A 16,923-nucleotide genomic window follows, 5' to 3' on the forward strand; every position below is an offset into this window, starting at 1 on the left:
AGACGAGGCGCTAACAAAGAGACAGCTCCAGGCCCCTGATCTGAAGGATCTGATCTCCCAGCACCCTGTCCAGACACCTTTGGGTGCTCCGCTCATACATCATCGTCTCACAATCACGTTCTGTGAATCCTGCTTCTCCCTGTGCTCTTCATCATCATCTTCACCCTGTCAGAGCGCCGGAGCCCTACGGGCCCCTGGGTGCACATACAGACACCACCCGTGTGTCAGTTCTGAGGTGGAATAATGCAGTTATCAGGGCGTTTGGGTTTTTAGAACTGGTGGATGTCAAAAGCATTTGGTGAATCAATAATTGTGGTTATTAAGGTCACACTGTGTATTGTGAAAACCAAAATGTCACGTGAACTATATTTTATTTTTCTGACAGTTTGATTCCATAAAGCTGCTCACGTAGTAGCGGATTGGTCAGGAATTAGACCGAGTGGATGAGGATTTAGAAAAATGTCACGGTGCAGATAATATATAAAATATATATACAATATATATACAATATGCATTTATAAAGCGTTCATCTAAAACATCTGAACAAAAGTGTGTTGTTTTATATTTCATTTGGGATTTTTGATGGAAGTTCCCATGGAAATGTTGCTCCTTTGACTGTAATAATCCACATGACGACATAAAACACATGTCATGTCTCTTCATGGGAAAAGTTTTCACCAGATGAATGAACTTTAGCTGCTTCACAGTGAATACAAACCAACTACTGCGAGCTGAATGTGCTCGGGCAGAACAGACTTGGGGGAATTGTAAATAGGTGATATAGTATTGGGAAATGTACAGGACTTCTGTAACCATGGTAACACTAGATCAGGGTTAGGCTTTGAGTAAAACTGGATTCCATCAAGTATTTGAGGCCTTATAAAATGACAATAGAAAGATTAAAAGTTTTATTGTTCTTGAAAAGTTTCTCTTTTCTTCAAACTCAGGTTCAAAGCTCAGTCTTTGGTCCGGCCTCATTTATTCTGTCTTTGTCTTCATCTCATTGAGAGACGGGGAAACAGTCCTTCTGAGTTTGTTTTTATTCAAAGGATTTACACAATTACACACAAAGGTTCATTCATACTATACTATATATACTATACATACTATACTATACTATACATACTATACTATACATACTATACATACTATATACTATACTATACATACAATACATACTCTACTATACTATACACACTATACTATACATACTACACTATACTATACTATACTATACTATACATACTATACATACTATACTATACATACTATACTATACATACTATAATATAATACTATACTATACATACTATACTATACTATACACACCATACTATACATACTATACATACTATACTATAATACTATACTATACTATACATACTATACTATACTATACTTTGCTATACTATAATACTATACCATACATACTATACTATACTATACTATACTATACTATACTATACTATACTATACTATACTATACTATACTATACATACATACTATACTATACACACTATACTATTGTTATAAGTAAGTAAGTATATACGTGTAGACTTCTTGAATCTCTACTCTGACTTTTAAATCCTTCCTGCAGCTGTTGGGACGCTTGGATTTTTGGCACATTTTACATCATAAACAGAAGATATACAATAGATTGTAAGAAGAAACTGTGAGTCAAATTGGACACAAAAAGATCAAACTCCAGATGCATCTGGTGATCGAACGTGAGACCTTCTTCCATGCTCTGTCAATCAAACATTTATCACTTCATCTCAACAGAGAAAGAGGACAGAACACTCCGTACATTTGACAAACTCTCCTAAACAACTAATCACCAGCTCCAGTCCCTCGAGTAATTAAAACCAGCCGCAAATCTCCAGCGATAATCAAATAATGGGATTTAATGGCATCGGGACCAGTACAACTCACCACGTGGTTTATCTTGTTAATAGCGTCATTATTGTTTTCTGTGTCGTCCCATCTTTCTCTCCGACTCGTCCTTTTCCTTCCCCTTTTTGATAGTGCTCCTACATTTGTAGCTCTGCGGAGCCCGTGTCACACCCTGAGGCGCTCTGCAGGGTCTGCATGGTCCTGCAGGGTCTGTAGGGTCTGTAGGGTCTGTAGGGTCTGTAGGGTCTGCAGGGTCTGTAGGGTGCTCCACTGGTGATGGATGCCAGGGCCTGAGCAGGAGCGACAGGGCAGACTGCGGCCCCCGTCTCCAGGTTGTGTTAGAGCGAGATAAGGACGTTTGTGAAATGATGACAAAGGCGAGTTATAAAGGAGCTGCTGAGATTTAGAGCAGCAACAAATGAGAACAAATCTGAACGATTGTAACAGGGAAACACATTAAAGAAGGGAAGATGTCCTCTGCATTTGACCCGTCCACCAACCAACGAGGACTTTCCACTGGGCAAGATATAATATGTGTTTTATTTATCTCATCGTCTGAAACCCACAGGTCATTTTAGCATCACGAGCGCCAAGAAGTATACCATGCAACGCAGACACCTTTTGTCACTTATAATGCTTTTTACTCTTGGTCTTCCAGTTTTGGGGCCCACCACGCTGCCAACAGGACCAGTTATTCCATCAAATATTACATTTTATCATTTTAATTTTATTTTGGGTGCGTGCTATATTTTGTCTTATAATGTCCTTATTGTTGCAGAAAAATCACTCATCAAAACTCTGCAAAATCAAATCATATCCATACATTCTAGCTGTACTTCAATACAACACAAGCAGCCACAGTTCCAGAACACAGTGCCAACCCTCCTCCACTGAGACGGTCTGAGAGAGGCTTAGGCGTGGCTTGAGCGTGGCTTGGGCGTGGCTACACCTGGGGGTCTGGTTCAGTTGGGAGGAGTTTACTTTGGCGTCTCCTGCAGAAGCTGATCCACGATAAGTGCTGAAGAATTGAGCGCTGTTCGATGAACGCCAAAACATTAATCGACATAATCTGTTTTTTCTTGTTCATCGATACAAAAGTGAGTGATGCGGTGAAAAGTGAGAAGCTTATGGCTCAAAACACCGTTCTTCACTGCCAGTGTGTTATTGTTCTGGGTTCTGGCGGCAGAGTGACAAGCATTTTTTCCTCACGAGTTCCCATGTTTGTCTCCATGGAGATGTGATGCTTTGACTGGAATGTTCCACCGTTTGGCATTGAACATACCTCGCTTACTTTTGTCAATCACGGATGTTTTAACTGCAAAACACAAAAGAAAACGTGCATTCTCACTGTGGAAGGGCCCGGGGGAGGAGCCTCTGATGGAAAAGTGCAAAAGTCCCGATTGAGTCATCCACAGCTTCTCATCATCGGTCATGAGAACGTCGTAAAGTCTCGTCACTTGTGTCTATAATTGTCTAATACATCCATGATAATTGTACCTCGAATTGCTGGTGCGTTGACATCGTACGGACACCTGCACATGAGTCCGAAAGTGGTTTATGGACGTCTCATGCAAGTGTCTCCAAACTGAACACCCGAAAGGTCAAAGGAGACGTTTGTCCCCAGAGAAAGCCACAGGGGACGGCTGATTGTTAGTACAGTCTACAATGACCTGCATGTACAGGACAGAGCAGGAGGTCACAAGGTCAGCGGGTCAAAAGGTCAACGCCTCAGGCTTCAAAATGCCTGGACATCAATGCATGTATTTACTGTACAATACATACTGAACTTTAAAACCAACTGGACGTTTCGCTGTGCGACAGGCTTTGAGGTTTGCAGACAGCATTAAACATGTGTAAACTACTGCAGATGATTTGTGTTTGTACGTCAGGATTAATGACATTTGCAATTAGTCTCGGTTGTCGAGACAATGCATGATTTAGCTGCTGTCCATCATGTGGATGGTGGAGGTATTGGTTTGTTCAGATTAGGGACAGAATGAGCCCAACGCCGATGGCAATAGATGTAATCTGGACCCTGAGATTGGTCTGTAATGATGCAAACTGGCTTAAAGCGTGAGGACCGCTGATTAAAAGTAACAATTAAAAGTTGAAGAGAGCGAGAGCAGCAGAGGAAGAAACAAGACCTGTTCATGGTTTGTTTTCAATAGGTTTCTTATTCCTAGTAGTGATTAAAGAAGATATGATCAATACACCCATGTTTTTTTTTAACTTGATTTATATCGCAGCATTGATCCAACCAATACCATCTACGTCACCTTAAACATCGTAAAGTGGCCAGTGGCCAGTCTTTTCAGTTGTGCTGAAATGGTTTTGCTTCTGAATCCTGCATGTGTCACAGATTAAAGGTGATTTACCTGATTTTTACCATCTTAAATAGTTGAAAAACAGATCTAGTTCAAACTCATTCATCGCTCACTCACCGTAATTATTCACCGTGATTACTTTTCAAGCACTTTTTACAACACTTAGAGGCCAGAGCCACTTTTCTCATCACGGTACAGCATTTCTACAGTGGATAGTTGGATGCAGACAGCACACAGGGGTCTCATTTGGATTCTTTTACAACATTTGTACTGACACTGGGGAAGTGGGAAACCAAGGGCGTGTGAGTCGGTTAGAACGGGAAACAAAAATCACATCACGTCTCGCGGCGTCGCTGAACTCCAAAACAGCCCATATACAACGGCGTCGCTAAAGTCGATTAGCATAACACGTCCCTCTGAACCATCTCCTCACTAATAGTCATGACGACCGTATCCGGCTGCTATTCTTTGAAACTCAATTTGACTAACCACGTCCACAAATGAACTCTGCAGCGCCGCCAGCGTTTACGAGGCAGCAGATTATTCATACTGAGGTTTGATTAGCGCAAAACGACACTGACCTTACGCTGAACCGCGAGCCAGCCTCGTCCCCCAGAAAGAGTCCTGGGGGGCCCCAAGTATAAGAACAGAAGGAGCCCGAGCGGTCCTGGACTGGCACTGGCACCTCCTGCGCCTCCTGCACCTCCTGCTCCTCCTGCACCTCCTGCTCCTCCTGCACCTCCTGCTCCTTCTGCACCTCCTGCACCTCCTGTACCTCCTGCTCCTTCTGCACCTCCTGCACCTCCTGCACCTCCTGCGCCTCCTGCTCCTCCTGCACCTCCTGCGCCTCCTGCTCCTCCTGCACCTCCTGCACCTCCTGTACCTCCTGCTCCTTCTGCACCTCCTGCACCTCCTGCACCTCCTGCTCCTCCTGCTCCTCCTGCTGCTCCTGCACCTCCTGCTCCTCCTGCACCTCCCGTACCTCCTGCACCTCCTGCACCTCTTCACCAGCGAGCGATCGGTCCAGGTGAGACTCTGAGCAAACGGAACACGGGAAGAGACAAGTTAGCGATAAAGAACTGCGGCTAATCTGACCATCGCTCTGATCTGACCATCGCTCTGATCTGACCATCGCTCTGATCTGACCATCGCTCTGATCTGACCGTCGCTCTGATCTGACCGTCGCTCTGATCTGACCATCGCTCTGATCTGACCGTCGCTCTGATCTGACCGTCGCTCTGATCTGACCATCGCTCTGATCTGACCATCGCTCTGATCTGACCGTCGCTCTGATCTGACCGTCGCTCTGACCATCGCTCTGATCTGACCATCGCTCTGATCTGACCGTCGCTCTGATCTGACCGTCGCTCTGATCTGACCGTCGCTCTGATCTGACCGTCGCTCTGATCTGACCATCGCTCTGATCTGACCGTCGCTCTGATCTGACCGTCGCTCTGATCTGACCATCGCTCTGATCTGACCATCGCTCTGATCTGACCATCGCTCTGATCTGACCGTCGCTCTGATCTGACCGTCGCTCTGATCTGACCATCGCTCTGATCTGACCGTCGCTCTGATCTGACCGTCGCTCTGATCTGACCATCGCTCTGATCTGACCGTCGCTCTGATCTGACCGTCGCTCTGACCATCGCTCTGATCTGACCATCGCTCTGATCTGACCGTCGCTCTGATCTGACCGTCGCTCTGATCTGACCGTCGCTCTGATCTGACCATCGCTCTGATCTGACCGTCGCTCTGATCTGACCGTCGCTCTGATCTGACCGTCGCTCTGATCTGACCGTCGCTCTGATCTGACCGTCGCTCTGATCTGACCGTCGCTCTGATCTGACCATCGCTCTGATCTGACCGTCGCTCTGATCTGACCGTCGCTCTGATCTGACCGTCGCTCTGATCTGACCATCGCTCTGATCTGACCATCGCTCTGATCTGACCATCGCTCTGATCTGACCATCGCTCTGATCTGACCGTCGCTCTGATCTGACCATCGCTCTGATCTGACCATCGCTCTGATCTGACCGTCGCTCTGATCTGACCGTCGCTCTGACCATCGCTCTGATCTGACCATCGCTCTGACCATCGCTCTGAGGAGGGACATTTTATTTCTAAGTAGGAAACATGAATAACATTATCCACGCCAGAGTTAATTGTTAAGTAGGTAATGAAAGAAAAGCTCTGCCAAATCTAACTTCTCTTTTTTTTTAAATTTCTTTATCAATAAGATCATTATGTTTTCAAGATTTAGGATATTTTCAAGGTGGAGTTTTAATTTGCCCAAATAATGGCAAATGCTGAGGATGTAAACGGATGCGCACTTGTGATGCAGCTTCATTGTGTATTCTGAATATTTATTGTGTATTCTGAATATTTATTGTGTATTATGAATATTTATTGTGTATTATGAATATGTATGAAGCTGAAGACGCTGGATGTTAAAGTGCGGCGTTAATTAATGACGGTAATATTCTGTTTATGTGTCACTTTGAAATATGTGCTTAAAACACTGCTGTCGTGGGCAGATTACAGGGAATTTACATTTTTAATTTGGTTGGTGATATTTGATGCAAATGTGATGCCCCGCCCGCCTCTGTGAGCTCAGCCATGTGTGACACGCCCGTGTGACACGCCCGTGTGACACGCCCGTACGTCTCCTGTGTTTATTCTGCTGATGCTCAGTGTTTGCAGAGTTCACCATCGACAGTGGTGTTCTCTGGTCACAGGGGCCGATGGCGCAGACTGGCCGCCCGGCGTCTGTCAGTCTGCCCCAGGGCCAGTGAGGAGAGTGAATGAATGTCACTATGGCCTATGACGTTTGCCAGATGTTAGAAAATGTAAATATTAAGAGTTAAAAAGCAGTACGGAGCCTCAGCAGCGACGTGGTAATAACTCGTGTAAAACATGCAGTTGTCTTGAGTCAACACGTGTAAAACTTAAAGCACGGTGTTTTATAACTGAGCGGTTTATAACAGATTTCAGATTCTTTATGATGAGTAATTAGCTCGTTACTTACCCTAACCCACATCCCTGATTATCCCACGACAAACTTTTAACATTTGAAATCATTCTTTTGGGGAACATGAGTGGTACTTCCAGATCCATGTCAGGCTCTGTTATTGGAGCTGATGATGGACAGATTGTTTTGTCAAATAATGACGACGTTAGTTTCAATGGTTGAGGGTATTTTATGGTATGAACTGTTTCTTAGATTTGATCATATTTTGAGGAAAAGGTTTCTCTGTAACTATGATTATTGAGCCTTCAATACTCAACTAAAAGGTGGACTTCATATTGGAATTTTGACCTTTGCATCATCGGGATCTTTGACTTCTTCTAAATGTGCTTTACAATCTCAACAAACTGTTTATCATTCTTAAAAATACAGGTAAGATCTGGAAATGTTCTAATCCTCATCACCAGCTGCAAAGAACAATCCATCCAATTGATTCGAGCGTTTAGTGTTTTCCAACAGAACAAACTACAAATGTAATGCAAAGTCATCTTCTCCTCTTTCCTCTCCTTTATCTGAACTGTCCCTGATCTGTTCATCTTCTGAAGAGAAAGAGAAACCCCTTCTCACTCCCCCCACCCGCCTCCCGCCCCCTTCCCCCCGGCTCCGTGCTGAGGGGGGGAAGGGGGGAAGGGTGTACCGCGGCTATTTAAGTTAGCAAACATGATTTGCTGCCGCGGACACAGCTCGTTATTTGTCGTCAACATGCCTGGTTTGAGAAAACTCTTTACTCTTTACCGAAAGATGACACAGTACGTGAAAAGTGGCTGTGTCCACGCTGTCACCTCTGCCTCTGTTTACACCCCCACCATCCACCCTGCTCCAGTCATTGTGCCTCTTGAAGCGAGCAGCGTCGTGACACTGTCAGAGCTGTCACTCAGCTACAGATCTAAATGAAGTGTCACTCACTCTCATCAGAAACACACTGTCGTCGTCATAAACCTCCTGCTCCAGGACAAAGAAGTGCCACTCCATTTACGCAAAAGGGAAAAGAATAGAGAAGGACATTAGTCAAAGTCAAGGGCCTCTCCAGTTGTTGGGGAGTTGTTTTATTTTTAGGCATTTTCACAAAGTACATTTTGCTTGGATTATGCAATAGTTTTACTTCTACAGTTTAAAGTATTTGTCTCCATTATTTTCTGAACGGTTTTCACTACAACAGACGATCCTTCCTACACGAGGCTCATGGGAGTTCACTTCCAGGAAACTGACGTGATTTTGCCGTGAATGTACTGAATTAAACTGAATTGAATTGTGGCGATAAGAGTGGTTTGTGATTGGTCCGGTGATACTATGACAAGTATTGCAATATTGATACAAAACCGATACCAATGATTTTTGTATTAAAATGCATTGTAACTCCTCTACTATATATCTTTATTTTTTACTTTTACTTCAGTATTGAAAGGTATGTGTACTTTTACTTCAGTATTGAAAGGTATGTGTACTTTTACTTCAGTATTGGACCTGTCGTTTCCCCTTTAGAACGATGTGCTCCAGCTGCTGCCTCGGGTTTAACACTGTCCCCTTCTCTGTCCCCTGCTCTGTCCCCTTCTCTGTCCCCTTCTCTGTCCTCTTCTCTGTCCTCCTCTGTCCCCTTCTCTGTCCCCTTCTCTGTCCTCTTCTCTGTCCCCTTTTCTGTCCCCTTCTCTGTCCTCCTCTGTCCCCTTCTCTGTCCTCCTCTGTCTTCTTCTCTGTCCTCCTCTGTCCCCTTCTCTGTCCTCCTCTGTCTTCTTCTCTGTCCTTCTCTGCCCCTTCTCTGTCCTCCTCTGTCCCCTTCTCTGTCCTCCTCTATGTCCTTCTCTCTCGTCTCCAGCAGCTAAAATGGCGATGGGTGGCATCCTCAACCGTGACGACATCAAGAAGGCGCTCGATGCATTTGCAGGTGAGTTCTAGAAGTTCTACAGGTTCTGGAGGTTCTAGTGCTTCTAGAAGTTCTAGAGGTTCTAGAGATTCTAGAAGTTCTAGAGGTTCTAGAGATTCTAGAAGTTCTAGAGGTTCTACATGTTCTGGAGGTTCTAGAGTTTCTAGAGGTTCTAGAAGTTCTAGAGGTTCTAGAGATTCTAGAAGTTCTAGAGGTTCTAGAAGTTCTAGAGGTTCTAGAAGTTCTACAGGTTCTAGAAGTTCTACAGGTTCTAGAAGTTCTACAGGTTCTACAGGTTCTAGAAAAAATATGGAAGAAATCGACATTTAAGAAATCTAGTGTTGACTGTTAAATGTGAGATGAGTTGTTTTGGTTGTACAATCTCAGATCTGCTTTCACCGGACAGACTCACTTTCCCGCTCTTCATGCTTCACTTTATTGTGTTTTTTTGGAACCAGTCGCCGAGTCGTTCGACGTTAAGAAGTTTTTCGAGATCGTCGGTCTCAAGTCCAAGTCTGCGGACGACGTGAAGAAGGTGTTCACGGTGCTGGACGCAGACAACAGCGGCTTCATCGAGGAGGAGGAGCTAAAGTAGGACATTATGAAAGTATCAATGAAATGAACAGTGAAGTTGCCATGACGATGTGCCATAAATATGATCTTTCTGTCTTCACTCTTCAGATTTGTCTTGAAGGGATTCTCCAAAGACGGCCGGGACCTGACGGACAAAGAAACCACAGCGTTTTTAAGAGCGGCCGACAAAGACGGGGACGGAAAGATCGGCGTGGAAGGTAAAGGGCGAGTGCTGGACAGAGCCAGCAGCTGTCAATCAAGTCAGATATAAAACCACAGAAACGTCAGACTTTGGCTTGTGAGGGAGAGATGGGCGGGGCCAAAGGACTGTTGTATGCAGCGCGATGGGCGGGGCCATCAGGCTGTTGTACGCAGCGTGATGGGCGGGGCAATCAGGCTGTTGTATGCAGCGTGATGGGCGGGGCCATCAGGCTGTTGTATGCAGCGTGATGGGCGGGGCCATCAGGCTGTTGTACGCAGCGTGATGGGCGGGGCCATCAGGCTGTTGTACGCAGCGTGATGGGCGGGGCCATCAGGCTGTTGTACGCAGCGTGATGGGCGGGGCCATCAGGCTGTTGTACGCAGCGTGATGGGCGGGGCAATCAGGCTGTTGTACGCAGCGTGATGGGCGGGGCCATCAGGCTGTTGTACGCAGCGTGATGGGCGGGGCCATCAGGCTGTTGTATGCAGCGTGATGGGCGGGGCCATCAGGCTGTTGTACGCAGCGTGATGGGCGGGGCAATCAGGCTGTTGTATGCAGCGTGATGGGCGGGGCACGTGCTTTTCCTTAGAGATTAGCGTTTGGTGAATATTTACTGCTCCAGTCTTTGAGGGAGATGAGGGTAAACGTCCTTTACCTCCTCTTACACCATTTTCACACTCGCCGTTCTTCTCTTAGACTAATGATGCAGATAATATATATATATATATATATATATATATATATATATATATATATATATATATATATTACAGCAGGTTAAATCCACTGCTGCTGAAATGCTCTTGTCATATATTATCTTTAATCAGTTTTCACACACAACAGTCCCAAGAACTAAGTCCCCATAACCCCCAGGTTCAGTCAGAGGAATCAGAGGTTCTCCTCGTTCACACGGCAACAGTGGCTTTACTGTTTTTCCTCTTGAGCTATTTGAATTTCAGAAGAAATGATTTTCCAACAAAAGCCCTGACAATATATTATACTTTATATACTGTATATACTGTATATACTTTATATACTTTATATACTGTATATACCTTATATACTTTATATACTTTATATACTGTATATACTTTATATACTTTATATACTTTATATACTGTATATACTTTATATACTTTATATACTGTATATACTTTATATACTTTATATACTTTATATACTTTATATACTGTATATACTTTATATACTGTATATACTTTATATACTTTATATACTTTATATACTTTATATACTTTATATACTGTATACACTTTATATACTTTATATACTTTATATACTGTATATACTTTATATACTTTATATACTTTATATACTGTATACACTTTATATACTTTATATACTTTATATACTGTATATACTTTATATACTTTATATACTTTATATACTGTATAATATTATACAATGTTATACAATAATCACAAGGGCAAATAGTTCTTATAAAACAAACTTACATTTTCACATTGACAGATAATATTTACTGCCATAATAATAACAACTGTCCAATAAAAGACAAATAAAAGAAATCGTGCAATAAGAGATTCTGAAGAAGAGAAAGAAAAGAAAAGTGAGTAATAAATGTAATGTAATTTTCCCCTCATGAAATATGAAACAAACCAGACTTTTTACAGTTTATTATTCACGGGAGAACGTCAGTTATTCTGACTTCTGACTTTCTCAGACATAAACGTCACAGTGTCTTCTGTGAGCGGCTGTCACGTCCTGTCTCTTGTCCTCTTCACGTCCTGTCTCTTGTCCTCTTCACGTCCTGTCTCTTGTCCTCTTCACGTCCTGTCTCTTGTCCTCTTCACGTCCTGTCTCTTGTCCTCTTCACGTCCTGTCTCTTGTCCTCTTCACGTCCTGTCTCTTGTCCTCTTCACGTCCTGTCTCTTGTCCTCTTCACGTCCTGTCTCTTGTCCTCTTCACGTCCTGTCTCTTGTCCTCTTCACGTCCTGTTTCTTGTCCTCTTCACGTCCTGTCTCTTGTCCTCTTCACGTCCTGTCTCTTGTCCTCTTCTTGTCCTCTTCATGTCCTGTCTCTTGTCCTCTTCACGTCCTGTTTCTTGTCCTCTTCACGTCCTGTCTCTTGTCCTCTTCATGTCCTGTCTCTTGTCCTCTTCACGTCCTGTTTCTTGTCCTCTTCACGTCCTGTCTCTTGTCCTCTTCTTGTCTTGCAGAGTTCACCACTCTCGTGAAAGAATGAAGACGTCTCTGTCCCACATCTGGACGCCCCGTGGCCCTCGCCAGCTCCCGCACTCCCACAATGCACCTGGCCCTTTCCTATCACTAGTGCACCATAGAAACTAGTCCCTGTCCTTTTTCTACAGCACAAGTTAGAGCTCTGATAGACGCTAAAGGCAAGGAAAGCCCAGCTCTGTGTCCACCTGTTTCTGACTCTCTTCACTTCTTTTGTTTGTCCCCTCTCTTCTGTCCCCTCTATTCTGTCTCCTCTCTTCTGTCCCCTCTATTCTGTCTCCTCTCTTCTGTCCCCTCTCTTCTGTCTCCTCTCTTCTGTCCCCTCTCTTCTGTCCCCTCTCTCCTGTCCCCTCTCTTCTTTCCCCTCTCTTCTGTCCCCTCTCTTCTGTCCCCTCTCTTCTGTCTCCTCTCTTCTGTCTCCTCTCTCCTGTCCCCTCTCTCATGTCCCCTCTCTCCTGTCCCCTCTCTTCTGTCTCCTCTCTTCTGTCTCCTCTCTGCTGTCCCCTCTCTTCTCTTCCCTCTCTGCTGTCTCCTCTCTTCTGTCTCCTCTCTGCTGTCCCCTCTCTCCTGTCCCCTCTCTCATGTCCCCTCTCTTCTGTCCCCTCTCTTCTCTCCCCTCTCTGCTGTCTCCTCTCTTCTGTCCCCTCTCCTCTGTCCCCTCTCTTCTGTCCCCTCTCCTCTGTCCCCTCTCTTCTGTCCCCTCTCCTCGGTCCCCTCTCTCCTGTCCCCTCTCTCCTGTCCCCTCTCTTCTGTCCCCTCTCTTCTGTCCCCTCTCTCCTGTCCCCTCTCTTCTGTCCCCTCTCTTCTGTCCCCTCTCTTCTGTCCCCTCTCTCCTGTCCCCTCTCTCCTGTCCCCTCTCTTCTGTCCCCTCTCTCCTGTCCCCTCTCTCCTGTCCCCTCTCTCATGTCCCCTCTCTTCTGTCCCCTCTCTTCTGTCTCCTCTCTGCTGTCCCCTCTCTTCTCTCCCCTCTCTGCTGTCTCCTCTCTTCTGTCCCCTCTCCTCTGTCCCCTCTCTTCTGTCCCCTCTCCTCTGTCCCCTCTCTTCTGTCCCCTCTCCTCGGTCCCCTCTCTCCTGTCCCCTCTCTCCTGTCCCCTCTCTTCTGTCCCCTCTCTTCTGTCCCCTCTCTCCTGTCCCCTCTCTCCTGTCCCCTCTCTTCTGTCCCCTCTCTTCTGTCCCCTCTCTTCTGTCCCCTCTCTCCTGTCCCCTCTCTCCTGTCCCCTCTCTTCTGTCCCCTCTCTGCTGTCCCCTCTCTCCTGTCCCCTCGTCCATGTCCCCTCTCATCGCTCCGCTCTGGGCTGTCGTAGAAAACAAACCAAAAGAAGAAAGAGGTTAAGCTGTGAACAAATCTAATAAATTGAAAACAACACGTCCTCAACACGTCTCGTCTGTCCAGTGTGTTTTGGGGGGAGGGGGAGGGTGTAGACCAGTGGGACGGGCCAGTGGTGGGACAGTCCAGGGGTGGGATGGGCCAGTGGTGGGACGTGCCAGTGGTGGGACGGGCCAGTGGTGGGACGGGCCAGCGGTGGGACAGTCCAGGGGTGGGACGGGCCAGTGGTGGGACAGGCCAGCGGTGGGACAGTCCAGGGGTGGGACGGGCCAGTGGTGGGACAGTCCAGGGGTGGGACGGGCCAGTGGTGGGACAGGCCAGTGGTGGGACGTGCCAGTGGTGGGACAGGCCAGTGGTGGGATGGGCCAGCGGTGGGACAGGCAAGTGGTGGGACAGGCCTGTGCTGGGACAGGCCATGAATGAATAAGATAAAACACCACTGGCGTGTGTGTGTGGCAGTTACATTTGAATCGTGATCATAATTAATGCTTTATTCAATTAAAAACATAAAACATGTTTTTACTTCTGCTCTCGCTTCGGTTTGAACGATCGGGAAAGTCCGCTCTACTCGCCATGATCAAATCAAATCAAATCAATTTATTTTTGTAAGGCCCAAAATCACAACAACAGCGAGCTGGACCCACTCTTCAGGCAGATGAGGGACCGTCGGAGGCGAGCTGGACCCACTCTTCAGGCAGATGAGGGACCGTCCACACAGGGCAGGGACCACTTCACCAGGAGAGGGACATCTGGGTCCACAGGTCCTCAGGAGTGAGAGAAAGAAAAGAAGGCGGTGAACAGTTTGCAAGTGGAATCAAAAAATAAATATTGTTTGATAGCATAAGTAGTCAGAAGAAGAAGAGGATAGTGCTCAAGCTGTCATACTTCCCCCAGCACAGTTACTCCTAGGGCAGCGTAGTTGAAGCTGTGGGTTTATGTTTCTGTTCCTAACTAGTCTGACCATAAGCGATTTCGAAGAGGAACGTTTTAAGCCTGGACTTAAATGAAGAGACTGTGTCAGCATATTTAACATGGGTCGGGAGCTGATTCCATAACACAGGAGCTTGGTAGCTAAACGCTCTACCTCCTACTGTACTTTTAGAGACTCTTGGCACCACCAGAAGGCCGGCATTCTGAGAGCGAAGAGCTCTGTTTGGATGATATGGTTCTATAGCATCTTTGAGGTAGGATGGGGCCATGTCATTTATGGCTTTGTAGGTCAAGAGTAGAATTTTGAATTTGATTCTAGACTCGACGGGGAGCCAGTGAAGAGACTTCAGCACTGGCCTAATGTGCTCTCTTCTTTTTGTTCCTGTTAGTAATCTTGCTGCTGCATTTTGAACCAGTTGAAAGCTTTTTATGGAGCTTTTAGGACACGCTGCAAGCAGGAGTTACAGTAGTCTAATCTAGTCGTTACAAATGCATGGATAAGTTTTTCAGCATCACTTTTAGGCAGGATTCTTCTGATTTTGGCGATGTTGCGCAAATGGAAATAGGCTGTTTTACAAGCTTGATTTATATGAGCTTTAAATGAGAGCTCCTGGTCAAATAAGACTCCAAGGTTTCTTACAGTAGAACTGGAGGCTACACTGACATTGTCCAGTGTGACTATCTGCTCAGATAGAGCGTCTCGTAGATGCTTAGGACCAGCACAATGACCTCGGTTTTTTCAGGGTTAAGAAGCAGGTAGTTTAGTGTCATCCAGGTTTTTATCTCCTTCACACAAGTACTAAGTCTGTCTACTTGATCGCTCTGATCAGGTTTCATGGATAAATACAGCTGAGTGTCGTCTGCATAGCAGTGGAAGTTAATGCCATGCTTTCTGATAATGTTGCCTAACGGTAGCATATAAAGAGTAAACAGAATTGGACCGAGTACCGAACCCTGTGGCACACCGTAAATTACTTTAGAGCTTGGTGAGGAGCTCTGGTTTACATTAACAAATTGGAACCTATCAGATAGATAGGATTTAAACCAGCTGAGGGCTGTTCCTCCAACACCTACATCACATTCTAACCTCTGCAGTAGAATGTTGTGGTCGATGGTGTCAAACGCTGCGCTGAGGTCCAACAGAACCAGGATTGAGACCAGTCCATCGTCAGCGGCTAATAACAAATCATTTGTGACTTTAACTAGTGCAGTTTCAGTGCTGTGGTGGGCTCTGAACCCTGACTGGAAAACTTCAAATAAGTTATTGTCCTGCAGGTGGCGACAAAGCTGTTTTACTACAACTTTTTCAAGGATTTTAGAGACGAAGGGAAGATTTGAAATAGGTCTGTAGTTTACCAATAGGTCGGGATCTAGATTAGGCTTTTCCGAAGAGGTTTAATGACTGCATGTTTGAAGGACTGTGGAACATAGCCACTTTCGAGTGAAGTATTTATTATATTAAGAATAGGGTCTATAATTAGGGGAAGAATGGCTTTGAGGAGTCTGCTTGGAATGGGGTCTAGGACACAAGTTGAGCTTTTAGAGGACATAATGGCTGAAGTTATCTCTGCTTGATCAGCAGCTGTGAACCTTTCTAGGTTTACAGGTGGATTTATATGGGACGTTAGATTTACAGCTTGGGCTAGTTCAGGGCTAATAGCGGGGGTAATTTCATCTAATTTATCTCTGATTGTTTTTATTTTATTATTAAAAAATAGGAGGAAATCATCAGAGCTAAGTGTAGCTGGGATTGAGGGCTCTACTGCACTGTGACAGTTTGTTAGCCTAGCTACAGTGCTGAAAAGGAATTTAGTGTTACTTTTGTTGACTTCTATTAGATTTGAATAATATCTGATTTGGGCCTTACGCAGAGCCTGCTTATAGGACAGCAGGCAACTTTTCCATGCTTTTAGGGATTCTTCGGTGTGAGAGCGACGAAATAATCCCTCTAACTTTCTAACTTTTTGTTTATGTGAACGCAGTTCTTGGTTGTACCATGGGGAGGCGCGCTTTGGCCTAATGACCTTCTGTTTTAACGGCGCGACAACGTCAAGAGCAGACTTCAGAGAATTCATGGTCAAGTCGACACATTGATCACTTAAACTGGGACTAAAACTGTTCTCAGCAGGATCACATGACATGATCACATGACATGATCACATGACGTGATCACATGACATGATCACATGACATCACTGAATATTGGCTCTATTATTTCTTTGAATTTTGAGATAGATTTTTCAGATATTGTCCTTTTCATTATAACTTTATTTTGTGGGACTGGATGATCTTTAAGAATAAACTGAAAGGTAATTAGGAAATGATCTGACAATAGGGTTTGAGGGAGGACAATGAGGTCACTAATCTCTGTTCCATACGTTAGGACAAGATCCAGAGTGTTCTTGTGAGTGTGAGTCGGTTTATTTACATTCTGAGTGAAACCAATGCTGTCTAACAAGGCGCTGAAGGCATTACTGAGAGCGTCATCACTCATGTTCACGTGGATATTAAAGTCTCCAACTATAACTATTTTATCCCAGGCTAACACTAAGTTTGATATAAAGTCAGAAA

General features: G+C 45.1%; 1 protein-coding gene across 4 annotated transcripts in view; it reads left to right on the top strand.

Annotated features, from left to right (window-relative positions):
• Positions 1-12,213, top strand: part of pvalb6 (parvalbumin 6) — a 70,795-nt gene extending 58,582 nt beyond the window's left edge. Inside the window, exons 1-5 of one of the 4 annotated variants that reach the window (XM_072443791.1) lie at positions 5,207-5,245; positions 9,063-9,128; positions 9,566-9,698; positions 9,789-9,898; positions 12,077-12,212. In XM_072443791.1, coding sequence (XP_072299892.1) covers positions 9,068-9,128; positions 9,566-9,698; positions 9,789-9,898; positions 12,077-12,102 — 330 coding nt within the window. In that variant the 5' untranslated portion in view covers positions 5,207-5,245; positions 9,063-9,067 and the 3' untranslated portion in view covers positions 12,103-12,212. Of the gene's footprint in view, positions 1-5,206; positions 5,246-9,059; positions 9,129-9,565; positions 9,699-9,788; positions 9,899-12,076 lie in introns of those variants that run through there. The other 3 variants (XM_072443793.1, XM_072443790.1, XM_072443792.1) reach the window with 3 other exon arrangements.
• The last annotated feature ends 4,710 nt before the right edge of the window (positions 12,214-16,923 follow it).

Source organism: Eucyclogobius newberryi, unplaced genomic scaffold (genome assembly GCF_026437365.1).
Source record: "Eucyclogobius newberryi isolate DKJ021-1_F unplaced genomic scaffold, fEucNew1.0.hap1 SCAF_13, whole genome shotgun sequence".
NCBI classification, from domain to species: domain Eukaryota; kingdom Metazoa; phylum Chordata; class Actinopteri; order Gobiiformes; family Gobiidae; genus Eucyclogobius; species Eucyclogobius newberryi.